We start from the raw sequence: 25,598 nt of genomic DNA, 5'->3' as shown, positions 1-25,598 counted from the left end.
CAAGCAGCGAGTACCCTAGTTTTAGTGAACTGGGTTTCCAAGGAGCGTTGGTTTTTGCTGTCCGAGCTTGTTCCGGACCAGGAGTGCGCTCCCGGTCTTTGCGGAGACGAGCCGTGGCAAACCAAGCAGCGAGTACCCTAGTTTTAGTGAACTGGGTTTCCAAGGAGCGCGAGGAGATTTGCAAAAGAGTTTCTATCATTCACATTCAATATATGTTTACAAAGTCAGTTTTACGCCGGGTGGTCTATCACTGGTAGTATTTCCGGAGGTTCTTTGAGTTCCAGGCATGGGGTAGTAGCTGCTCCCCAAGCGTCTCCAGCTTATAACTTCCCGGGCGAATCACCTCTTTTACTTGGTACGGCCCCTCCCAGGTTGGGGAGAGTTTTCCGACCTTCTTCGGTTGGGAGATAGCAGCTTTCCTTAGGACTAGGTCCCCTGTTCGGAATTCTCTGGGGCGTATCTTCAAATCATGATAGTTCGACACTTTCTGCTTGTAGGCGGCGACCCTCATCTGGGATTCTTCCCTGGCTTCTTCCAATAAGTCAAGATTTGCGCGGAGCCCGTCCCCATTGAGCTGTTCGTTGAAGTTGGTGACTCTGGGAGATGGGGCGCCTACATCGACTGGTATTACGGCTTCCGTTCCAAAAGACAAGTTGAATGGTGATTCCCCTGTAGGTGTGTGCGGAGTAGTACGATACGCCCATAAAACGTGAAAAAGCTCGTCTGCCGATCGGCCGGCCTTTTCGTCCAGCCTTTTCTTAATTCCCTGCAGCAAGATTCGGTTCGTCACTTTTGTCTGCCCATTTGTCTGAGGGTGCGCCACTGAAGTAAATCTTTGCTCGATCTTCAAGTCAGTGCAGAATTTTCGAAAGTTCCGGCAGTCGAATTGTCTACCGTTGTCTGTTATCAGGAGGTGTGGGATCCCAAATCTGCACACCACCGATTTCCAAAAGAAGTTCTGCACGTTTTGCTCTGTGATCTGGGTTAGAGGTTCGGCCTCCACCCACTTGATGAAATAGTCAATGGCCACCACTACGAACGCGCGTCTTCCGGAGGCCGGTGGAAAGGGGCCCAAGATGTCCATCCCCCATACTGCGAAGGGGAGTGGACTGATGATTTGGGCCATAGACATAGCAGGTTGGTGGATGGTGGGGGAGAATTTCTGGCATCTCTTGCACCTCCTGACCAGATCCAGTGCGTCTTGCCTTAAGGTGGGCCAGTATAGACCTCTCAACAACACTTTGATCGCCAGGGCCTTGCCCCCTAGGTGTTCCCCACAGATCCCCTCGTGCGTCTTTTGTAGGGCGTACGCGGCGTTGCTGGGCCGGAGGCACTTCAGGTATGGGAGGGTGTACGACCTTTTGTACAGGCTCTCACCATCGAGGGAAAACCTAGCTGATCTCTGTGTCACTTTGCGGGCCTCCTTCTTGGCTTTGGGGAGTTTTCCACTACACAGGTAGTTGATGATCTCGTCCATCCACCACGACTCGTGCTCTACCTGCATCACTTCGGTGGCTTCATTTTCGTTACTGGATTTCTGTAGGAACTCCATACATATACTCCCAAGAGTGGTGTATCCGGATGCGGCCAGCTTAGACAGCACATCTGCTTTTGTGTTTTCGATCAGCTCATTGATGCCACCGCAAGTCACGAATTGTTGAGCTTCATGGACGCCTTCTCCGGATACAACCAGATCAGAATGTATGAGTCGGACATACCAAAGACTTCCTTTATAACGGATCAGGGGACGTACTGTTATCGTGTCATGCCCTTCGGCCTAAAAAACACCGGGGCCACGTATCAGAGGCTCGTGAACAAACTCTTCCAGAATCAGATCGGTCCTAACATGGAAGTCTATGTCGACGATATGCTGGTCAAAAGCCGAAATGCACAGAATCATGTGTCCGATCTGAGGGAAACATTCCAAGTCCTTAAAGAGCACAACATGAAGCTCAACCCCACCAAGTGCACTTTCGGCATCAGCTCGGGAAAATTCTTAGGGTTTATGGTAAGCCAAAGAGGGATAGAGGCCAATCCAGAGAAGATCAAGGCCGTGGTGGAGCTCACTCCACCGAAAACCATAAGAGAAGTGCAGCGGCTAACGGGAATGGTGGCCGCACTGGGTGCTTCAACTCAAAGTCCGCAGAGAGATGCCTGCCTTTCTTCAACGGCGTCAAAGGAATCAAGACAGCACCTTGGACAGAGGAGTGCCAGATCGCGTTCGAGGAACTGAAGCAGTACTTTTCCTCCCCACCGCTCCTGACAAAACCAGAGCCCGGGGAAGAAGTACTCCTGTACCTGTCCGTGAGCCCTATGGCATTGGCAGCCGTGCTAGTTCGAGAAGAACACAACCAACAAAAACCGGTCTAGTATGTCAGCAAGGTCCTGCACGATGCCGAGATCAGGTACCAGCGGGTCGAGAAATTGGCCTACGCCGTGATCATGGCAGCCAGGAAGTTGAGACCGTATTTTCAAGCCCACACAATAAAGGTCTTGACCGATCAGCCGCTCAGGCAAGTTCTCCATAAGCCGGACACCTCAGGACGACTCGTGAAATGGGCCGTGGAGCTGAGCGAATTCGATATCCAATACGTGCCTAGACCAGCGATAAAGGCTCAAGTGCTGGCAGATTTCGTGGCTGAATGCACCATCCCTCAGCAGAGCACTGAACCTGAAATTGCCCAAACCCCGGCTGTGGAGAAAGAGACCACAACTGAGGAGCAAACAGAAGATAGGACTGGAGCAGAAATCATCCCCGTATCAGCAGAACAGGATCCATCGGCCGCCGAACCGCTCTGGGAAGTGTACGTGGACGGATCTTCGAACAAGGGTGGCTGTGGAGCAGGTTTGATTCTCACCGGGCCTGACAACTTCACTTTAGATTACGCCCTGAGGTTCGGATTTCGCGCATCCAACAATGAGGCTGAGTATGAAGCCCTCATCGCCGGAATGAATCTCGCAGTCCAGACCAGCGCCCAAAGGCTGAAAGCATACTGTGACTCCCAGCTGGTTGCAAACCAGATTTAAGGTGTCTATGAGGCCCGCGACGACTCTGTTGCCATTGGATCAAAGTAAGGCTAGAAGAGAATCATGAAAAACCGCTAAAACTAAGGATCTAAAACATGAAAACCTGTAAAGTCGGATGAAAACCACTAAAATCTAAGATGGTGAGTGAGATCAGCCCACTTCAGGAAGCCCTGTTCACTCATTAACTAGGGTAATTTTGGGGTGTTTCACCCATGATCATGTGCTTATGTATCATTATTGATCCTATCCTGCAATGAAACAGCCCCAAGATCTAATAATATTAAAACAAAAAAAAAGAAGGTTGCGTTAGGTTACCTTATGATTCATAAATAGGTGGGGCCTTTAATTGGTTTGGATGCTCCTAGTGGGCCCCTTGATGCATACATGGCTGAAAATCTGCAACAATCATCCTAATTTTTGTTGCAACCAATCGACTTACCCATAAGGTGCTATTGTCAGTATTGCAGGAAGAGGGATCACAACAGACGAGAGCGAGAAACTCCTGCCCGTCTCTCCCACGATGGTTACTATCCCAGAAAAATGACTTCGGCCATCTTTGTTAGGCCGACCGGCTCACATTAATTTCACTATTCATTTAATGATAGTGTCTTTTAGTTATAGAAATTATATAGAATCAATATAACTTACGAAAAGAACAACCTGACGTAACCTTGAGAACCTATCCTCTAATCAAACAGCCCCTACGAGTTATAAGATAAAAACTACCATTGCTTATGATTCATAAATGTCAATGTTGTACCAAGTTACCTTAATTATGGGGGCCTTTAATATCATTTCCCAAAAATAAAACATGTAAAATACTCGCACATGTTCCCTTAGTTGTACTAGATGTACTCCTTCATAAAGGCGGCATACTAAGGGCATTGATGAATTCAACCCCCCGCCCCCCCTATGGTTGTGAAGCCACAACCGGTGTACAACCATACCATCTCTCTCTCTCTCTCTCTCTCTCTATATATATATATATATATATATATATATATATATATGAGGAAAATGATTGTAAGCTTGAGCGCACCAAGCTTAGGTGAACTTGAGTGCCCAATACTCATGCGTCCCCACTACAAGAAAAATGAGTTTCACCGACGTTCTTCATGTTGAACGTCCCTAATAATACTGCATACACCGACGTTCATCAAAGAAGCGACGGTGAAACCACTCGCGCCCAAAGATAAGGAAACCCTCGCGCGCGGGAAAACCTTATTTCGCTCTCTTCTCTCTGGCGCGAACAAAAGCTAGGGTTTCCTTCTTCCTTTCTCTTGCCGTCGCCGCCGAGAAACTCAGCCGCCGTCGCCACTGGTTTCAAGGTAGGTTTTCTTTTTTGAAGAGGAAGAAGAAGAATGGGTTTGGGTTTCGATTAATGGTCGTTTTGAAGAAGAAAAACAGAGAGGATTCGTCAAGGAGGAGCTCCATTGTGTCAGCCTCCATCATCTCTTAGATCTCATTTTTTGGGAGGGTTTTGGAGGTCTCTACGTAAAAACGGTACCCTCTCTCTCTCTCTCTCTCTCTCTCTCTCTCTCTCTCTCACACACACACACACACACACACGCTTCTTTATAAATAGATTAATTTCATGGAGGATTCAGTTTGATATTTGGGGCTTTTTTCATGGATTTTTGGGGGTTTTTTCATGGTAATATGATTATGTATTTTTGGGTTTTTATGAGATTTTATTTTGGGGTTTTCGTGGACTATGTATGTATCGGACCTAGGGTTTTCGTGGGTAGCGAATCCAAACCTTTACCTTAATCTTTTTTTCCTGTGAGTGGACTTATTTTAATGGAATGTGGAAGTATATGTTGAATGTCTTCTGTAAAAGTTGTTCTGCTATTACTTGTTTGATTGTTTAATTTGGGTTCTTGGTTATTGGTTATGTGTTTTGAATTTTGGATTTGTAGGTGTTTAGGTTATTGAATTCAGGCTCTGTATTTCTTGGATGCTTGAATTTGCATTATTTAGTTTCAGTAATTTGCTTTTAATTTTGGGGTTTCCACTTTTAAGGATTTTTGTAAACTTGGCTGATGGGTTTTTAATCTGCAACGGTCTCCAAGCTTGTTTTCATTGTTTTTTTTAGGTTTCTGGTTTGTTGAATATGAGTTGTTTGTTTTTTTTACCATTATTTGCAGTGTCTATTTCATTTTTTTTCCATTTCCCATTTATAATTGAAAGGTGGCAACTGTCTGGCATGACGCGTTGAAAGTTTCATCTGTATTTGCCCTTGGTTGCTTCTAGGATGGAATTTACATCAACTAGTTGCAGGTCAAAGACAAGTATTTGATTGTTTACTTGTTACATCAGCGTGGCAAGGTTCTGTGCTGGCAAGGTTTTATTAAACACTGATGTAGATCTCCCTTTTTTATATTACAGGTCATATCTTTATCATTCAGTTATGGCAAAGAGGAAGAATATCCCCACCTCCCATGACTCACAGCCACCCTCTATGAGGAGACATATACACCCCCCCGCCCAGAGGATGGAGCCTCACGCACCTTGCATGGCAGTTGAGACGCTCCCATCTTACATGGAAGATGAGACACTCCCACCTTCAGAGTGGCAAGAGCCGATCACACATTCAGAGATACAGGAGACGAGCCCACATTTAGATGCACACGAGCTTATCCCACCTTCACAGGATCTCCATATGTCTTCCCATTTCATCCCCTCATTGAAGAGGACTCGAGGGGCCACACATTGCAAAGATACATGGGGTTCTAAAGAGAAAAAGATTGTGAAATTTAATGAGCTTGGGCAGCCCGAGTGTCCAAAAGCTTGCAAATTGGCGAATTTCCTCGGGTCTGTAGCGAGAATGGGTGATAAATTGCCGCTTACTTATCTTGACTGGAGGAAGATGCCGAAGCAAAATAAAGATGACGCATGGGATATTGTTATGGTATATTGAAATGACAGACATTTGTCTTTGTTTCTTCATCATCAAATTGCCAATTATATTATATTCCGGTCTTTTTTTTACATGTAATGTAGGAAAAATGGGCTTTTGGTGATAGCCATAAGGGTTGGGTTATTGCAAACATTGGAAGGAAGTGGCGGGAATGGAGGTGTACCCTGAAGACAAAATATTTTGACGAGGATCTTCCGCCGCCACTAGATAGAATTACTGAGTCGCACTACCGATTTCTGTGTGACCACTGGAGTACACGAGCATCGAAGGTAAGATTGAATGTTAAATAAATTTTGGGTTCTTCTACGTACAAAAGAATGAAATTGAATATTTTTTGGATGTCATGATTTAGGACCTTTGCATTCAAAACAAAGCGAACCGCGCCTTACAAATGATAAAACACACCGGTGGGACAAAAAGCAACGCAGTGTATTGGAAAGAGGAGGTAATTTCAATAATGACTTTAATTGATTTACTTGTCAGCTCTTCGATACTTACAAACAATGATATTTTTCTATGAGGACAGACCGTCAAGAATGGTAGGTCTCAAAGCCGTGGAGATATCTTCATACGTACCCACCAAAAGAAAGACAAAACGCCTTATGATGATACCTGTGAAGCTATTATAGTAAGTTTTGTAACATTCGTAGTTAATCTACTATATTACTCTTGATATTACAATTTATATAAAACTTGATTATTTCACCTTCTCTTTATTGCAGGCACAAATAAAGGACATCCAGACTCAGCATCCAAAGTCTAGGTCCTCAATTGCCTCAGATGATGACTTAGGGCGGGTCTTTGGCGCAGAGAAACGAGGCAGGGTGCGCATGCTGGGACCTGGCCCTACGCCGTCTAGGTTGTTTGGCTCGCCATCAGGTGGTGGGATGTGGCAGGAGAAGGCTGCATCACTTGAGCGGGCCAATGAACAACTGAACGATGAGGTGACGCGTATGAGTGCGAGGCAGTCTGAAATGGAGCGACAGATAGCAACACTACTTTCTCATTTTCAGGGCGTTGAAAGTAGCAATGTATGCATATAATTTATTCTTCATTTAATAGATCTACTTGTTCAATCGTTCCTTCACATATCTATGTTGTTTTTTTTTTCGTAGGCATCTGACGATCTTACTCCTTTGCACCAGCATGTACCCCCCACTAGCAGCCAGGGAGATGAGATTCTGGTAAGACCGGAATAAATTTAGTGACTTTTAATCTATATCATATGGCAAAAACTGTCCTCATTAAATAATATATGATTTTTTTCTGATTATTTGGCTTTTTCTAAGGTTACATTAATGAGCATTCGACGTGCGGGGGTCAGAGTTGCACGTGGCGTTCGTATGAGCGTCGATCCATTACATGTAGTTGATGATGAGCCATTAGGGGAGTATTTCACTGAGGTCCAGATATCGGTCGCAGTGCTTCCGGACGAGGCTCTAGTAAGACCGTCTGAATTCTTCACATGTATGGGAGACGCGGTAGGAGCACCAATCGCTTGGCCATCCCACCTAGTAAGTAAATGATATATAAGGCATGAATTTATTGGTGGTTGATGATATTTTTATTGACAAGTATACTAATTTTTGTCAATACTTTTGCGTTTCATTTGTTTTCAGGTAAGACCGGGATGGATTCTTTGAGCCGCCTTATGTTTGTGGCTTCCCTTGCTCTTAATTAGTTTTTTTGATCCATTGTATTACACTTCCTCATCTTATTGTCGTAGAACCTTTTTGGTTTTTGTATATGTTTGGTGATGGGGATGGTGATGGTAATGCTGATGGTGGGGGAGGTGGTGATGGTGATGGTGATCCTTTTCATTAAACACTCTGTCTATTTTTTGTAAAATTATACATTTCTATTCGTTTGGGAAGATATGCTTTTGAGCCTGTACATGAACTTGTATTTCCTGTTTGGTTCAGAAATGAAACATGGATCTTTGATGACTAGAAAGAAATGCTATATTGTTTTATTATACTTACATTTGGAGATTTTAATCCATCCCCAACCATTTCTTGCGTGTGTATATTTAGTTGGAATTCTTAATGAAAACGTATTACTTGAGTCAGCATATACGTGTAAGACCTTGCATGCTGAATTGAAAGTTACTTCCTAAAAGCCAAGCGATCGGTCAAGAATCTTGTGATAACTTCATCAATTTCAGCGGTGTGGAAACAGGATGGTTTGGATAAAGAGAAAAATGATCCTTTAGATCCCTTTACGTTTTGTACAGGATACTACAAGTCTTGGGAGGGCATTGGATCAAGAGAAAAATGATCCTTTAGATCCACATAATGGAAATCGTGAGTTTTTTTTTTTTTTTTGTTGCCTCTTTCCTTCTATGCTTCTATGGTTTATTTGATTTGGGTTTTGCTTTGCACAGGGTACTAGAGGTCATGGGAGAGCTTTGGATCAAGAGAAAAGTGATCCTTTGGATCTACATAATGGTAATCGTGAGTTCTTTTTGTTATTTGTTGCCTCTTTCCTTCTATTTATTAGGATGTGGCAACACTATTGATATGATCTTTTGTCTCTTCAGTAATTGTTCATCTATAATTGTATTCAAGATGCTATCTAATTGTACATCTACATTTATGATATGCATAATCTCGTGGTGGGTGGTGCCCACATATTCATAAAATCAGCATTGAATGGCTTCGCATGTCCATTACTGAGGAGCCCTTGTGATCACTACCTTAGAACAATCAATAAAGACTTCGATCAGGTGAGGAGGCTTTTTTCTTTCACATATTTATGTTTTAGGATTGAGTTTTTATATGATGAAGAGCAGTATAAAGCAGTATTGGAGTACGTTGGAGATCCCATCCTTGATATTTTGATCCAACGGCAGCTCACTTTTTGAGGCAAAAAGTGAGCTGCTGTTGGATCAAATATGAAGGATTAGATCTCCAATACTGCTTTATACGGCTCTTCATCATATAAAAACTCATGTTTTAGTAGCTATTATCATCTCTTAAAGAAATCCTATTCAAATCCTTGTTTTTTTATTAGGACATTGAGCAAGGGATAGGGACCAAATTTTTTTAGTATTTGTGAATGTTAGACTTTTATTATGATTAGAGCTCAAATTTCTGTTCAAGTTCCATACGAGTAGATGTGTAGTAGCTTTAGGCAAAATTGTAGGCAATGGACTTAGAAAATATTCTTGTTTTGTTTTTAAATGCACAAGGATCATTTTTTCGATTTCCTTTTACTGAATATTCTATCTTGGATGGATTTTTTGAGCCTGCTCATTGATTCTTTTCAGCCTGCTCATTGATTCTTTTGAGCCTCATATGTCATACAAACTTTGTTCAAGCTGATTGATTTTGTCTCTGACCATTTTTCTCCCTATAGGTTGATCTTCTTCCTCCCTATTTTATTTTAGTTTCTTTTTTTGCCCCTTGCAGATTGTTCAGAAGAGAGAGGGCTTACAAGGGTGATTGATTTTGTCTCCTCTCTTAACGGCATCAGCGGTATGCCTCAAACCTGTAGTCTCTCATCTCATATCTCTCATTTCACATATCAAATCTCTCATCTATCTATTATTTTGTCTCCTCTCTTACTAGCTGCTGATGCTTTATTGGATTTAAGTTTGTTTCTTGTAAGCCCCTGTTGCTTTGGATTTTGAGAATTGATTACTAAGTCCAAAACTGATTATTGGTCTCAAAATTAGTCCAATAATCAGTTTTGGACTCACAATCTGTTCTCAAAATCCAAAACAAACAGGGCTTAGAATTCTCTACTAAATTCTCTACTAAAAGAACACAACCTTAGTTAATAACTGGTAAGAAGACTATAACACCCTTGCCTTGCCTTATGCACTAGATATTACTATCGCAAATTAGCCATTTTGATGGATAAGAACATAAGGGACATGCATTTTTTGTTTCTGATTCTCTGATTGAACTGTCGTCCATTTCCTTGCTTTTCTATTCGATACTTAATGCTCAATGTACCGACAGTAGTAATTTTCTAATTCAACTGTCGTCCATTTCCTACAGTAGTAATCCATTTCCTTGCTTTTCTATTAGATACTTAATGCTCTTGTAGCTGATTTTATTGAATCATTTTAATGAAAATCAGAGCCCCATACGAAGAGTGGCACCCGAGGAGAAATCAGAGCCAACAGGTTCCTGTATAGTCCTACACAAGGACTTCTTTATTGACTTTGAAACAGAGATGGATCTCATTTCTTGAAGACACTTGGGATCTACCTCAGTGCGTACACCATCAACCCTTAACTTCTCAAATTTCTTTTTTGCCAGATTTTTGAAGCTTACCCGTTTAAAGTATATGGTTTCTGGTGCATTGTACCTCCTTTGAGTTTACACCAAGACTACCTACTCGAGTTACTTCAAGTTTGCTTCATTCAATGTCTCTCCAACTGACCCAATGGCATCCAGTCCATGGAACATTACTCATGGCCAGTTCTTTCATGAGTCTCTTGATCAGATTGAATACCATTTCACTATATGAAGTGCCACTAGATGATTTGATTCTAGCGAGTAACATAAAGTAACAGGTGACCCCTATGTTTCTTCTCTTTCTCCACTTTCTTCTCCTACGTATGTACTTACTGCTGACAATGTATCTCATTGTAGACACCCGGATCTGGGATCCACACTCATATCTTGAAATTACCTTCTTCCACATTTCCTTTACATTTTCCTGAAATTTGGTATGTTCCCAAGTGAACACGACCTTATTATTTCAGGTTAACTTGTTGAGCATAACTGTCATGTCCCATTTCTTCATTTGGAGACATGCAAGACTATTTGTCAATTGTCAGGCAGACAGACGGTGGAGGGGTATAAAGTTGGAAGATTTTTCCATCTGAATTTTGTTCAATTTATATGATAACTGCTCAAACATTGTTTGCATCTAGCTTTTTGCTTCATTGGCATGTCAATATTGGACACGACAACACAATCACCCTAATCGTAAATCTCTGGACCTTCTAGTTCAGCCTGCTGTTATCCTTAGATTGCAAAATTCAAATGTCACAACTCACAACTCTATTCGTAAGATATATCAGATAGGAAAACATTGCATTCTTCCTTCCACAGTTAGATAGTAGACAGCTACTAATTTTGAATTTTTGCATTTTGATGCTTGGGGCACTGCCATCAACCAAGAAGATCAATGGTATACTTTCACTAAGAAATGAAGATACATTTGTATAGGATCAACCTCAATTCCAAGAAAATATCTCAGTGGATTAAGATCATCAATATTGAAGGCGCTTCTCAAATGGCCTTTCAAGTATTATAACATATAACAGCAGAATTATCCCTTATGATAATGATATCGTCAACACACAATCATGATAGTAATCCCTTCTTCCTAGTTAAAAACTAAGCTCTAATAGAACTTCGATGAACTAGAAACTTAGACACGAAACAAAACGAACTAAATAGACTGGACTAGTTGGCTTGATCAAGTCAATTTTGATCAGATTTTACAAAACAAGTAACCAGTATTAAGGCTTCTTTACTGTCTTAAGAGTGGGAAAGTGTTAAATATAACCCATTGATTAATGTTCTTGTTGCAGATAGCCAGTGTTCAATGTTCTTGAAAATTGATCTTTGTGAGGAAGATAAGAAATCACAGGTAGATTGAAGGGTGGGGCCATCTAACGCCATTTAAGTGAGTATCAATAATGTTATAAATTGTGTACAAGCTGACAGATGTCCCAAATGGACAACTCCATATTTTTTTGGTCTACATTCATAGCCCATATTCTGCATTGAAGTTTCAACGATCTATTAAAAGAATGGTCTTGGTAAATGGAGATCTATAATAAATGCAAGGATAATGTGAAATTTATACAAATCTTATGCATGCCTCAACAGCTTTTAGAACCAGGTGTTATGGATTTGTGAGAAAGCCTATTAACTATGATAGGGTTCGATTCTTGGGTAGTGTGGGTAACATAGGGGGTCAAAGAAAGAAGGTTGGGAATTAAATCACAGAATTATGGATCTCAGGAAGCAAGCGAACTTCATCCTACTCGTGCTATTGACTTGATTCTCCATTTACCTTGGTTTTGGTTTGAGCTCATGGTCAGCAGTTTGAAACTTTCAGATGAACCTGACTTATTTGTTGTAAGGGTCTGTAATTTCTTTCTTTAGTTTGCTCTCTCAACAGCCTAGTTTGCTCAAGTTCACTCCACTTTGGTTGAAATGTTTTTTGTAATGTCCTTGTAGTGTGAGGTTGTTTGAATGCCATATTGCAGGCTGTATCCCAATATTCTGATAAAGGGAATTTTTAAAAAAAAAATGTCTATATTTACCGACGGTCAGGACCGTCGGTGATTCTCACAAGTAAACTACGGCCATACATTTTCACCAATGGTCCTTAACCGTCGGTGTATTTACCAACGCTCCAAAAACGACGGTAAATGTACGTATCCAAAGACCACTTGGGAATTAGCGACGGTCACAACCGTCGGTGTAATTTCTATACACCGACGGTTTCTTAAACCGTCGGCGATTACCTTAACAGCAACGTTTGATTTTGATTTATAACGACGTTCATAAACGCCGGTATAAATAGTATCACCGACGTTTTTAAATAAACGTCGGTATATACATTTAGCCACGGTAGCATCAGTGACGTTCACTACAAGTGTCGGTGTAATTTACACCGACATTCATCGGTATATACACCGACGGTCATGACCGTCGGTGAAACTCATTTTTCTTGTAGTGCCCACATTTTTTGTGGTGATCCAAACTATTCATTTGCAAGACTCCATCATAGATAGGGTGTGTACAAAAAATCAGCTCCATTGGATCATCCTAACCCCTCCAAAAGCGGAGGGAAAATGGGCAGATTTGTGGCAAACGGTGTCTGTCCATTTTGCCCTCCACTTTTGGATGGGTTAGGATGATCCTATGGAGCTAATTTTTTGTACACACCTTATTTATGTAAGGGCCTTTCAAATGAATGCTTTGGATCATCCTAACAATATGGGCCCACATGAGTGTGTATATATATATATATATATCATGAACTTTTGGACTTTTGGTGGGTACCATAACCAATACTCTCCCTTCTATCTTCTCTCTTCGACGCAAATCCTTGGTGAGCCCAACAATGAATGGTTTAGATCATTGAAGAAGGTGGACCCCGTAAAAAGTGTACTCTTTTAAAAAACCACTTCCACCTACCTAGTTCAAAGATCCTAACAGTTCATTTTTGGGGCCCAACGTATAGAGCCCTTGCCCATAAAATCTCCATATATGATCCAAACCATCGGACAACCAAACACCGGTACAACTATTACTCTCTCTCTCTCTCTCTCTCTCTCTCTCTCTCTCTCTCTCTCTCTCTCTCTCTCTCTCTCTCTCAACATGAACCCTTGTGGGACCCGATCCCGCGAGAGGGGTGGAGCGCGAGCCGCCACGCCTTCTCTTGGTCTCTCGTACCCACGCGATTGGCGTGTGTATTTTAATGATTGATTTTAATTCATCTTTTATGTGAACTTGGGATCACTAAGGCAATCCGAATTCCACACAAAAGAGACTGACATCGTCGCCACCTGGATGTGGGATCTAGGACCCATAATTAACCAGAAATCTAGACTCGCTACCAGTTTACGAGAATGGAAGGTATGGGGAGTTATCCACCACATGCACCATTCCTGCCCGATAATCGGTCTTCGATTCCAAAAGCTAACTCTTTTAAATTTATTTTAAATGGCTCATTCAACTCTCTGTTAATATGCGAACTAAGTGACATGCATCCTATGATCTAATTTCATTATGGATCCTAAATGTGTATCTTGATTCCTTAATTTGTTTGAATTCAATCTAGGTGCAAGTTCTCCTAAGATTCTAATTTCATGAAAAGTCCTAAGTGATTTAATTAAGCATTTACAAGAAAATTAATATACAAAACCCCACAATTTGTTGTGGAGCCGACTCGCGGTTGGTATGCCATCAGACATCCAAGCTGCCTACGTACCCAAGCCTCACTGGGATCAAAGTCGACGTAGTTCGGTGCACCTAAGCTAAACTACTTATGCCTAACTCATCTAGGACACCGATCTAGACTGGATTGACTGTTTCAACAGTTTTAAGAGAAATTATTTAATTCAAGTTGAAGATTTTATTATCCGAGGATTTCATCTAAGATTCTATATGATTCTTATCTAAATGCAAGTTGTTCCTTAGACTAATGCAGGTTAGCCTACATCCTAGTTTACTAGGCTTGTCCTAGGGAAAGATTGGGTGACTAGTGTAACTAGATCTATAGCACGGTTGCTATTCATAGCAAGCGTTCGTGATGAGGCTGGACTCCTAACTCTAGGATTCCCTAAAACCTAAGACTCCCTAAAACTTAAGACAAGACACGGCACCCGTGTTCCTAAATTGGGCTCTAATGGTTCTTATGACGGAAACCGTAACCCAACGGTTCCGAGAGACACGAGATGCATCGATTTCAGTTCTTGAAGTTAATGAATTTTAGATTTTAAAGATTTTCAGTTTATGGACAATTAAGGAATACCAATGGTTCTAGGGTTCACCAATTTCGGCCCAGAATGGCATCTAAGGAAGAGAATCGTGCGTTCTTCCCTTGCGCAATTTAATACTTAGGTTATAGCACCTTATTGCCTAGCATATCTCAGGATTTCCGTGGACAGTAACCTCGGAGCCAACAACGTGTTATAGCTTAAATATTCAAATTGTCAAAGATCGAGTGCAATAGGGATACAATTATGGATGCGCTGGCCATTTTTCCAGGGAAATCTAAAGATCCTAAGATTTCTATTTCAATGGATTAAGGAGTTAATATGTGACAGAGATTTAAGGTTCTTTAGGGATTTTCAGATGATTTTCAATTAATTTCGGATTTTCAACGAATTTTACCAATTTTAAACATATGAGTGATTTTACAAGTGAAACTGTTGTAAACGAATTTGAAATGAGTTGAAACTTCTACAGCAGCAAGATATGATAAAATTTAGCTTACTGAAAGATTTTTACAGATTTTTACCTTAAGCTCATATTTAATTTTGATTTAACAATTAATTAATCAGATTGCAAAAATAACACAGAAACTACTAGAAATAGAAATCTAAATTCAATGAAATTTCTACAGAAATAAGATATGAGTAAATATAGCATTCTGTGAGATTTTCATGAATTTTAGAAACTATTTACTATCCATTTCGGATTTTTCAATTTTCAGCCTAGATTATGAATTAGCACTACATCCCATATGAAACAAGATCCAAAGCACTTGAAAATTTTACAGCAACTAGAAATATGGAATTTAAGACTACTGTAAAAATTTTGAGAATTGTATCTATGATCTGATATCAGTAACAATTCTCCCACAATCTGATAGTTTTCAAAGAAAGCATAAACTAATAAACCAAAACAGTTCTAAAAATTCTCAAAAATTCATGGTAAAATGTATCAGCAGTATATTATTTTCCTACGAAATTGCATTAATTTTGGAATTCGTTTAGTATATATTTTATTTTTCTTCGTCGAAAAAAATATTTTTGAAGAGTTTTCTATTTTTAAAACACGATTTTCGAGAAAATTACGATTCCGAAAAACGTCCTCCAACCTTGTTCTGATGTGATGAACACAAGAAAAATTTAAAATTCCAAAAAATAGATCATCCTGAGATGGCTATTTTTTCGAATTTCGTAATTACTCAGCCAATATTTTAAATAAAATACCACTCTTCAGTCAAATTCTAAAAAACTGTTGATCCAATGTCCGATCCGATCCGATAGTTATTTTACTCTATTTAGATAGATCGTTGTATTAAATTTCGGGACGAAACGGAATTGAAACACCCATGTAGATCATGATTTTAAGCACACACATTTAATATTGAATTAAAATCATTTAAATGCTTAAAAATCATACAAAAATCTAAAAAAATACCAAATAATTTCGGAAAAATTCGAGAACAGTGTACTTACCTATGGTGGAGTTCCTCGCCGCATCCAAATGCCTAAGAACCCGAAAAATCCCGCCGACGTTGCGATCCGACCCGCTTTCTTCTCTTTCTTTTTTCTTTTTTTTCTTTTTTTTTTTTGTTGTTTTTTTTTTATTTCTCTCACGGCTGGGAGAGGGAGTGATTGGGATATGGGGAGTAAGAGAAACAATGAGAGATATAGATAGAGGGTGAAAATGAAACCAAGAGATAAGGGGGATAGATAGAGAGAGTGCCGATGCTTTTTTTTTTTAGAAATAAGATGAGATTGAGAGATGAGAAACAGAAAAATAGAACATGCAGAGAGGTAGAGAATGGGTGTGAGAGAACAGAGGGTGGGAGGAGAGAGAGAGAGAGAGAGAGAGAGAGAGAGAGAGAAATACAAAAAAAAAACAGAGTGTTTAAAAAAACGTTAATAACACAATGTTTTTTTCGTAGTTTTTTTTTTTTTTTTTTTTTTTTCTTTTGAGAAAATGACCAAAAAAAAGGCCTTTATTATGATAATGACGTGTCCAGAGGGGAGATTTGAAAATGACTAATATAGAGTGACTTTGACGAGAATACCCTTCCTTACATACGTTTTTCTCTCTCCCTCTCCCTCTCTCTCTCTCCCTCTCTCTCCCCTATCAAATCAACTGAGAACTATGATGATTACTTTCAGCTGTTGGAAATATAAATTTCAGAAAACCAAAGCACTTTACCCACCCACCTCTCTCTCCCTCTCCGGCGGTCTTCTCCGGCGGTCTTCTCTACCTCTCTCGCCGGTCTTCTCTACCTCTCTCGCCGATCCTCTCTCTCCCCGCCACCGGCACAAAAGAGGTTGGTACCCCTCTGACTGTGAGTTTATTTTTTTGAGATGGGTTTTTTTTTTTTAGAAATGGCCTCACCGTGACTTTCTCCTTCTCTTTTGTCAAAGATCAATAGGTAAAACCCAATAGAGTTTTGGAAAAAATGGTTTAAATCAATATTTGTGAAAAATCGTTTTTTAAAACCCTTAATATATTTTCTCATTTTTCAAAGATCAATGGTTTAAGAGATGGTTTAAAGCAATAGTTTGTCAGAAGTATATTTTGAAACCCTTAATCTGCATGGTTTAAACCACAATTTTGTAGAAAATCAATTGGAAAATTCGTAATTTCTGCAAAATCAATGGTTTAAACCTACAGTTTGTAAGAAGTTGAGATATCATTGGTTTAAACATCTAATATTTTACAACTCAGTTGAGAAAGCAGCTAATTTTTCAAATAATTTGTCACAGATTATTTGAACAATCAATTGTTTAAACCAATAATGTGTGAGATATCATTGGTTTAAACCACTAATATTTTATAACACAGTTGAGAAAACCTCTAAATTTTCAAATATCAATGGTTTAAATCAATAATTTCTCACAGATTATTGCTTTACAACCCTAAAGTTTGAACAATCAATTGTTTAAACCAATAATGTGTGAGATATCATTGGTTTAAACCACTAATATTTTATAACACAGTTGAGAAAACCTCTAAATTTTCAAATATCAATGGTTTAAATCAATAATTTCTCACAGATTATTGCTTTACAACCCTAAAGTTTGAACAATCAATTGTTTAAACCAATAATGTGTGAGATATCATTGGTTTGAGCCACTAATATTTTATAACACAGTTGAGAAAACCTCTAAATTTTCAAATATCAATGGTTTAAATCAATAATTTCTCACAGATTATTGCTTTACAACCCTAAAGTTTGAACAATCAATTGTTTAAACCAATAATGTGTGAGATATCATTGGTTTAAACCACTAATATTTTATAACACAGTTGAGAAAACCTCTAAATTTTCAAATATCAATGGTTTAAATCAATAATTTCTCACAGATTGTTGGTTTACAACCCTAAAGTTTGAACAATCAATTGTTTAAACCAATAATGTGTGAGATATCATTCGTTTAAACCATTAATATTTTATAACTCAGTTGAGAAAACCTCTAAATTTTCAAATATCAATGGTTTAAATCAATAATTTCTCACAGATTATTGCTTTACAACCCTAAAGTTTGAACAATCAATTGTTTAAACCAATAATGTGTGGGATATCATTGGTTTACACGCCTAATAATTTAGAACTCAGTTGAGAAAACCCCTCATTTTTCAAATATGAATGGTTTAAATCAATAATTCCTCACACATTATTTGTTTACACCCCATTCCATTGCTTCCTTTGTAGGGGCATAAACCACCATTCGACTGATTCACTCCAAAGTATCATTCTATTGCATTGCACCAATACTAACCTCCATTCCATGAAAATGTATGTAGTTCCCTTTCCATTCTCCTCTCTTTCCATTTTTAGCACATTTAAATTGCATTAAACAACTTCTAATAAGTGTTTAATTTTGTCTTTACAGGAGAGAGGAACGAAGGGCTTCTTTTGTCTTACACATCGACGGCACTCTAAAGGATGTGCTATCATTTGAATACGTGGGCGGCAAGATGTTCCCTCTTATTGTTGGTCGGAGAGCAAAATATAGAGATTTTGAGAATCTAATTCATAGGAAAATTGGGACCAATAGAAGTGACGTTTCTCTATTTATAAAGTGTCGATAAGTTTTCGACTCATCTCATATCATCTTATATGATATTCGAGATGACAACGACCTTGATCTAGTAATGATGCTCTTTGATAGTACGGTCTTTAACACTGTGAGCCTATATGTAACTAAAGAGTTCAGATTCGGAGGGAACAATTCTCCGGAGCCTACGATTCCTTCCTCATTTGCAAAGGCTTCGAGGCCGAATATTAGTACTGTCCCCGTGGTTTCTGCATCACCGATTGTAACGGCCGTTGGTCGAAAAGAGAAAAGAACGCTTGGCGGTATTCATACCATACATCGGTAAATTATAGTATTGAACGTTGGGTGCGATTAATATTCATTCCTTTCATTGGATCATCAATTACTTTAACTTTAATTGGCTACCGATCTGCAGGTATGAAGTGACTTGAATCAGGATTTTGAAGATCCCACTTTGAATGAGACCGGCGCGATTGAGACCGACTTTGAGAAAAGCCAACCAGGCATAAACGATTGGGACTTCTGTAGGGATTTTGGAGGTGATATTCATGATATTGATTTGGTTCGACCGAACGATGGCAGTAATGACGACGATGAAGAGGACTTCGGTTATGATGAAGACGACTTCGGTTATGATGAAGAGGAATTCCGTTATGATGAAGAGGACTTCGGTGACGATGATGAATTGGGTCATGAGGAGGAGGATGAACCTAGTAATTATGTAGGCGATGCTTTGGGAAATACCAATATAAGGCAGCCGATGGAAGCGGATGAAATGGTTGTAGGGGGTGATGAAGTAAATGTGATCGTGGGACCTGAGGATTTCACGGTCGGGGCAATCTTCCCAAATCTTAAAGTCTTTCAGAAGAAAGTCACAGAGTACGCAATCCGGCATCGGTTTGTGTTTGTCCCACAAGAGACAAATCCCACAAAGTACGGCGTTAGATGCAAGGATCGTACATGCCCATGGCGTATCACAGGGACCACTTATACATATTATGTTAAGGTAAAAACATTTATCCCTCAGCACACATGCTCAAGCACAATGAAAGGGAACGATCATCCCATGGCCACAGCAAAGTGGGCTGCTGAGTGCTCTCTAGCCTTATTCGAAAGCCCAGAAGATGTTAGGGCTCCTATGATAAGACGGTACATCAAGGCCCACTGGAGTATAACAATGTCGTATCGAAAAGCCCACATGGCAAAGATGATCATACAGGAAATTATGTGTGGGAATGCCGAAGCGTCATATCGCATCCTGCCTGCATATGCTGATGAGTTGGTAAGAAGGAATCCTGGCACAGTAGTGCAGTTGTGCCGAACTCGAGACCTGCGGCCAAGAGGGGATGATACATTTGGGCGTTTCTTTTGGTCATTTGGCCCTAGCATTAGTGCGTTCAATCGAACAGTTAGGCCCCTCGCCCTAATTGATGGGACCCATCTGCGGGGGAAGTACATGGGGACTCTACTAGCCGCAACTGCGATAGATGGCAACAATGGGTTATTCCCGCTGGCACTTGCAGTAGTCGAGGCCGAGACGTATGAAAGCTGGGTATGGTTTTTGCATTTGTTCCGTCAGAATTTCATTTCGGCAGGACGAGATGTCATCACGATTGGGTCTGACCGGATGAAGGGTTGCCTAGAGCCGTAGCGGAAGCTCTCCCAGGGTCGTACCATTTCTATTGCATCCACCACCTCAGTGCCAACTTCTATGGAAAATTTAAGAGTGAAGATCTGCGGAAACTTTTTATGAATGCTGCATATTCCCTAAGGGAGGGTGTTTTTAAGGATGCGATGGAGAGTATTAAAACCATGAGTAAAAGCGCAGAGAAATGGATATCGGAGATTCCTAAACAAAATTGGGCCAGCTCTTATTTTGAAGGTTGTAGATATAACGTGCTGACAACTAACGCGGCTGAGAGCTTCAATGCACTTTTAAAGAGCGCAAGGGAGCTGCCTATTGCAGCACTTGTCGAACAGACAAGATGGAAACTATCTGACTTCTTTCAGTACCGTCAGAAGGCAGGTACGAAGTGGACGACTCGTTTGACCCCAAACGCGGAAGACTGGTTGGCCGAACAATGTATTCTAGCAGGTGCTTATATGGCGCACCAGTGTGGTTGGACCGTATATGAGGTGAAGTCCAAGTACCACGTTGATGAGGTGGACTTAGAAAAGAAAACATGTACGTGTCGTTTGTTTCAAACGATGGGAATGCCGTGCTCCCATGCAATAGCAGCCATGGGACTGGACCAACGAGAATGGTATCATGCCGATACGTATCGGAGGACTTACGATGGAGCAATTTATCCCACGTTAGACCGATCGCAATGGCCGGAGTGTACCCATCCTTTGCCGTTGGTATTGCCGCCAAAATCAAGACGACAGCCAGGCCGACCGAAAAAAGTGAGAACGGAGAGAGGGATGCAAAGAGGAGTGCACCATAAGTGCGGTATTTGCCGTCAACTTGGACATAATAAGAGATCGTGCAAGAATCCGCCCATCGTAACTCCTCAGCCAAACGTGGTCACAATCGGGCCTTCCGCAGCAATGGAAAATTGGTATGTAATTTTTGAACTTCTGTTTACTCTTATATTATGATCCTCAATACAATCCGTGCCCCATCTTGAAACTATTCTACTAAATTTGATTGCAAGCCCGTCCTATCCCGCCCGCCTCCGTTCTTTTAAGTAGGATTCTTTTGTTCTATTTTTCGGATCATTTGAATTGAAGGGACTTGGATTTCGTTGATAGAAACTGTTTAGAGGGTCGTCATCTAATGCTTTATCGAAAACTTCTGGTCTAAGGACCAATGAAGCACTGCGCAATTCAGAAGTTTGGATTCATCTGAAGATTATGAAGTTATATGGGAATGACCTAGAATTATGTGTAGTCTATTTTTGAGAAATTTTACTGTTTGATACCCTATAATGTACAGCCTTCAATTTGTACCTACAAAATGGTTGATTAATGAAGTTTGCAACACAGGTTTCATTTTAGATGCTACTTTCATGCCATTTGCAAATGGGGGCAATTATGAAGGCAAGTTTTGTTCTGCCTAAAATGGGTATCCTTGATCAAGCACACTCACTGTCAAAAAGTATAAAGCTATATAAATATAAAGCTCCAAAAATATCCAACCATCATATAGCAGCTGTAGAAATATAAAGCTAATACAGCCCAAAACATCCAGAAAGAGACTCACAATATAGCAAAGGAGTCGGACCAAAAAAATTGAGCCATCAGCAAATAACTGCATCCATCTACTGGTCTGGAGGAGGTGGTGGCGGATAAGAAAAGGAATTGCCCGGGTGCTTACTCGACGGACCACCGGTGAGGTACTGATAAAGGGTAGAGAACTGGGCGTCAACGTGAGTCGAGAGCGATTGGAAACGCGTAGACATCTCTGTGTCAACATGGGTAGTGAGCCGCTCAAACTGCGTGGTCATAGATCGCTCAAGGGCCTCCTGCATGGCTGCGAAACCCTGAGACAAATCCGAAGAGGCATAGGGCGCCGCAGGGGCCTCAGTGTCCGGAGCGTCCTCGTCTTCTTCTTCATCAGGGTCTACGGCAACTTCTTCATCAGGGTCAACGGCAACTTCTTGATTCGCAAGTGCCATGCGCCGGAAGGTCCGATCATCAAAAGGAGCGGTGGGAGTGTCGGTTGCCTCACTCTCCAGAGTGATACCGAAGTGGCGAAATACACAGGTAAGGAGCATGCCATACGGCAATGAGGCGCGGTGTCGAGAAAGAGTCTGGAACATGAAGCGAAAGATGATGTATGGTAGACAAAGCCGGCGACCCTCAAGGATGCAATATATGATGTATGCCTCAAGGGGTCGGATGGCATCGGTCATGCCACCGCGTGGGGTGAAGTTGTTGAACATGAAGTTATGAAGCATTTTGGCCACGGGTATGAGGTGAGAAGTTTGCACAAGCATGTTGGGCCGATAGTACTTCGTAATTCGGCCAAACACAGTGTCGTGATCAAGATCTGGGAGGGAATGGATTCCATTGCTTGGCCAAAAGTAATGGTCAAAGCCGTCGGAACTAATTACGAGAATCTCAGCAAGTTGATGAATATTGAGTTTGATGGGGGTGTTCTTGACACGAGATTCAATTCCGAAGTAAGAGGGAGTGATAGTGAGATTGGTATAGAAAAGACGAACTAACCGAGGGTAGACAAGCTCGTTGAGATGAAGAAATTGGGTCCACCCAACGGCATCAAATCGCGCTTGAAGGTCGAAATGGTGGAGAACGTCGGGCTCAATGAATCGGCCGGTGAGGATGCCCCGATTAGCCAGTTTTGGCCATGTCTTCTTGGCTTGGGCGGAGGAGAAGTATGAATCGGAAATAAACTCAGTTTTCCGAAGCGGAGCTTTAGCCTTGGCTCTCTTTCTTGATGGTCCTTCATCGTCTCAGCCGCCGGAGGAACGGCCAAACTTAGGATTTTTCGTTCTAGGCATGGTTGGAAAATTAGGGTTTGAAGAGAAGGAAAGAAAAGAGAGAAAAAGAGGGATTTGAAGCCCTAAATGGAAGAATATGACGAAAGAAGGGGGGAGAAGGAAGAAAAACGGGTTGCATGTAGGATGGAGAGGAGAGATTGGGGAAAAGAAGAGGAAGGGACACCTAAAAGATGGAAAAATGAGAGAAAGAGGAAAGGGTTTCAAGAAAAATGGTGTGGGTAGGGTTTAGGAGAGGAATGTAGGGTTTCGTAAGGAAGAAGAGGATCGAGGATGGAGGGAGTATGGATGGTGGATTTAGGGGAAAAAAAATAAAAAACAAAATGAGATGGAGGAGAAAAAGGGAGAAACAAAAATGAGAAAAACGAGTCGGTCCACTCTTTATGCGCGCCTGGGCCGAAACTCGGAATTCCGAAAAAGACATTCGGAATTCCGAGACATTTTTTTTGTCATTTCGGTTACTGCGGAATTCCGAGAAAAATAGCGGAATTCCGCAGTACGCAACTCGAATGTAGACGTTTGGGATATGGGTACTGCGGAATTCCGAGAAATAACGCGGAATTCCGAAGCATTTTTCGGAATTCCGCAGTAAGGTTCCGACGAATTTTTTTTCCTTGCTTAATGTTTTCACAAATTTCTCACTGATTATTGCCCACAATTTGTCATCTGATTTTTTGCCACGGAATTCTGGGATCAAAACTGATTATTGGTCACAAATTTATTACCGACTGAAGTAATCAACTTTCGGCTTACATTGGATCTCAAAATCTAAAATAAATTTATAGAGTAAAAACCATCATCCATGTATTTGATAAGATCCACATATAGAACAACAGAGATGAGATGTTTTCGTGTTGGAATGTGTACCACTTACATATCAGTGTAAAGCCTATCTTATTTACAACAACATTTTCTACTGGTTGGTAGAAAAAGACAAACCAAATACAATGTTGATATCAAAAATGATTTCGAATTCTTCCGAGCCTTTACCCACATATAAACATTACAAGGATATTTTTTCTTACAAACCTACATTTCAAATGGAATTCAACCTCGCCAAGCCTGCCTGTTCATGAACTCCTACAAGTTCAGAACCGTGCCACACCAGCCTTCTAAGAAATTCTCAAACAATTGTCGTCTCATCAGCGCTATATCTGCCTGACTGAACTCAGGCGGAACGTCACGTGCGAGGCAGTCCATCTTCTTAAGCACAAACAGCCCGCAATCATTGCTGCAAAACAACAACACATCATCGACCACGCTCTTCCACAATAAATTTAAACTTCCAAACTGATTTTAAGTGAACTTTATTACCTGTTGAGTTGTAAGGGCCTCTTCTCGACTTCCACCACTCTAAACTTGCTTACATCGAAGTCCCACATACTTATGTATAGCCGTTCAAGGTATCGTATCTATAAAACAATCCATACAAGCTAAGGATTTTATATACATTGAAATATAACCAAGGAAAGTGGGACCCGAACTCACCAATGGTAGAACATCTCTATAGTAGATCTGCTCTCGCAAGGAGTTGAAGATGTAGAACTTCTCATCCACCATATCGAGGACCAGGAGAATCCAATGGTTAGGGACATGCAGCGGGAATAAGACTCTTTTTAGGGTATCCGGCGGGTAGTCGTTTAATCGTTTCACATACTTCATAAGACTATCTCCGCCAGTGTAGTCTTTGCTAGTTAGACAATCCTAAAAACATAATACAAGAGAAGTTTATGGAGTGACGAAAACAAATTCAAACCTTGTGAACAACCACCTCTAAAAAATAACTTGTGATTGGGAATGAAAAACTATCTATTCTTACATAGAGGAAGGTAGTAATGGCCACACAGGCTCTTTCTGCAGGCTTTCTTTTATTTTCGTCCCGAACGTTTAGATATTCGGCGTATACATTCATAATCTACGTAAAATAACATATAGAGATTTGAGACAAATATCGATGGTGAAAGAATTCAGCTTTAGCATAAATAACCAAATTATTTACCGGAGAACTTAACCACTCATTGGGGTTGTTAAGGATAACCAAGTCCTCGGCAGACAGGAAGTCGTCGTTGACCTGTATAACTCGTTCGCTGCAAAACACCTGATAGTTTAGGATTTACAAAGGCTAGATAGTTTAGGATTTACAAAGGATAGTTTTGGAAAAGGGCTTCAATCCAATTTACCTTGGGGGAAGCGCAAGAAGCTTTGGGAGCAACCGATGGCATTGCGGGTCTGCCACCAGCAATGCTTTATCATTGACCTTCTTAGTCCCGAAAGCCGTATACGGCGAAGTAGTATGTTTAGAGGGTTTACTTTTCCTCAAACGCAGCCTCACTCCTCTCTCAATACTCCAAATCACTTTTGCCACAGGTTTCAGTGGACTGTCGGGGATGGAAATGACATTCCGTTTTATTTCCTCCTCCAACGAATCGTGGCTGGGGATGACTACCACCCCTCCGTCATCCCGTCCCATCATCTCCCCCTTTCCTTCATCCTGCGATTCGGCCACCCCTCCGTCATCCCCTTCCATCATCTCCCCCTTTCCTTCATCCTGTGATTCGGCCTCCATTCCACCCGAGGCAATGATCCTCTTAAGCTCGGCTATTTCATTTTCATGTCGTACTGACCTCCTTTCAAGGTCTCTAACCCTCTCCACTAACAAATCAAAATCAGC

General features: G+C 40.9%; 2 protein-coding genes and 1 long non-coding RNA gene across 5 annotated transcripts; 2 read left to right on the top strand and 1 right to left on the bottom strand.

Moving 5' to 3' along the window:
- The first annotated feature begins 4,108 nt into the window (after positions 1 to 4,108).
- LOC143863993 (uncharacterized) lies at positions 4,109 to 7,928 on the top strand. 3 transcript variants are annotated; one of them, XM_077374803.1, is made up of 9 exons: positions 4,113 to 4,530; positions 5,416 to 5,938; positions 6,031 to 6,216; positions 6,300 to 6,392; positions 6,474 to 6,575; positions 6,670 to 6,978; positions 7,093 to 7,131; positions 7,237 to 7,461; positions 7,567 to 7,928. In XM_077374803.1, the coding sequence occupies exons 2-9, from the start codon at positions 5,438 to 5,440 to the stop codon at positions 7,588 to 7,590; spliced, it is 1,479 nt and encodes a 492-aa protein (XP_077230918.1). In that variant the 5' UTR covers positions 4,113 to 4,530; positions 5,416 to 5,437; the 3' UTR covers positions 7,591 to 7,928. The 3 variants fall into 3 exon arrangements, with proteins under 3 accessions (XP_077230919.1, XP_077230918.1, XP_077230917.1); XM_077374802.1 differs by having other exon boundaries at positions 4,123 to 4,530; positions 7,063 to 7,131; XM_077374804.1 differs by lacking the exon at positions 7,567 to 7,928 and having other exon boundaries at positions 4,109 to 4,530; positions 7,064 to 7,131; positions 7,237 to 7,379.
- Positions 7,929 to 20,258: 12,330 nt separating this feature from the next.
- Positions 20,259 to 21,526, top strand: LOC143863366 (uncharacterized). Its single transcript, XM_077374045.1, has 2 exons — positions 20,259 to 21,025; positions 21,403 to 21,526. Exons 1-2 carry the CDS (start codon positions 20,259 to 20,261, stop codon positions 21,524 to 21,526), a joined length of 891 nt encoding a protein of 296 aa, XP_077230160.1.
- A 2,715-nt stretch (positions 21,527 to 24,241) lies between these two features.
- LOC143863666 (uncharacterized) lies at positions 24,242 to 24,931 on the bottom strand. Its single transcript, XR_013240934.1, has 3 exons — positions 24,747 to 24,931; positions 24,416 to 24,631; positions 24,242 to 24,339 (listed from the first exon to the last, which is right to left on the bottom strand). It is a non-coding gene; the product is annotated as an uncharacterized LOC143863666 (long non-coding RNA).
- Between the last annotated feature and the right edge of the window lie 667 nt (positions 24,932 to 25,598).

The sequence above is a fragment of the Tasmannia lanceolata genome, unplaced genomic scaffold (genome assembly GCF_043159265.1).
Source record: "Tasmannia lanceolata isolate RefF3 unplaced genomic scaffold, GAP_Taslan_0.1 ptg000044l, whole genome shotgun sequence".
Lineage (NCBI taxonomy): Eukaryota > Viridiplantae > Streptophyta > Magnoliopsida > Canellales > Winteraceae > Tasmannia > Tasmannia lanceolata.
Note: the sequence above shows the minus strand (reverse complement) of the source record. Positions and strands in the feature narration are given on the sequence as shown.

Excerpts from the sequence above, each read along its gene's own strand:
- LOC143863993 (XM_077374802.1), top strand. The coding sequence starts at position 5,438 with ATGGCAAAGAGGAAGAATATCCCCACCTCCCATGACTCACAGCCACCC. Across the intron at positions 5,939-6,030 it reads ACGCATGGGATATTGTTATG|GAAAAATGGGCTTTTGGTGA; the intron begins GTATATTGAAAT and ends CATGTAATGTAG. Across the intron at positions 6,576-6,669 it reads ATACCTGTGAAGCTATTATA|GCACAAATAAAGGACATCCA; the intron begins GTAAGTTTTGTA and ends TCTTTATTGCAG.
- LOC143863366 (XM_077374045.1), top strand. The coding sequence starts at position 20,259 with ATGGAGAGTATTAAAACCATGAGTAAAAGCGCAGAGAAATGGATATCG. Across the intron at positions 21,026-21,402 it reads TCCGCAGCAATGGAAAATTG|CCTTCAATTTGTACCTACAA; the intron begins GTATGTAATTTT and ends TATAATGTACAG.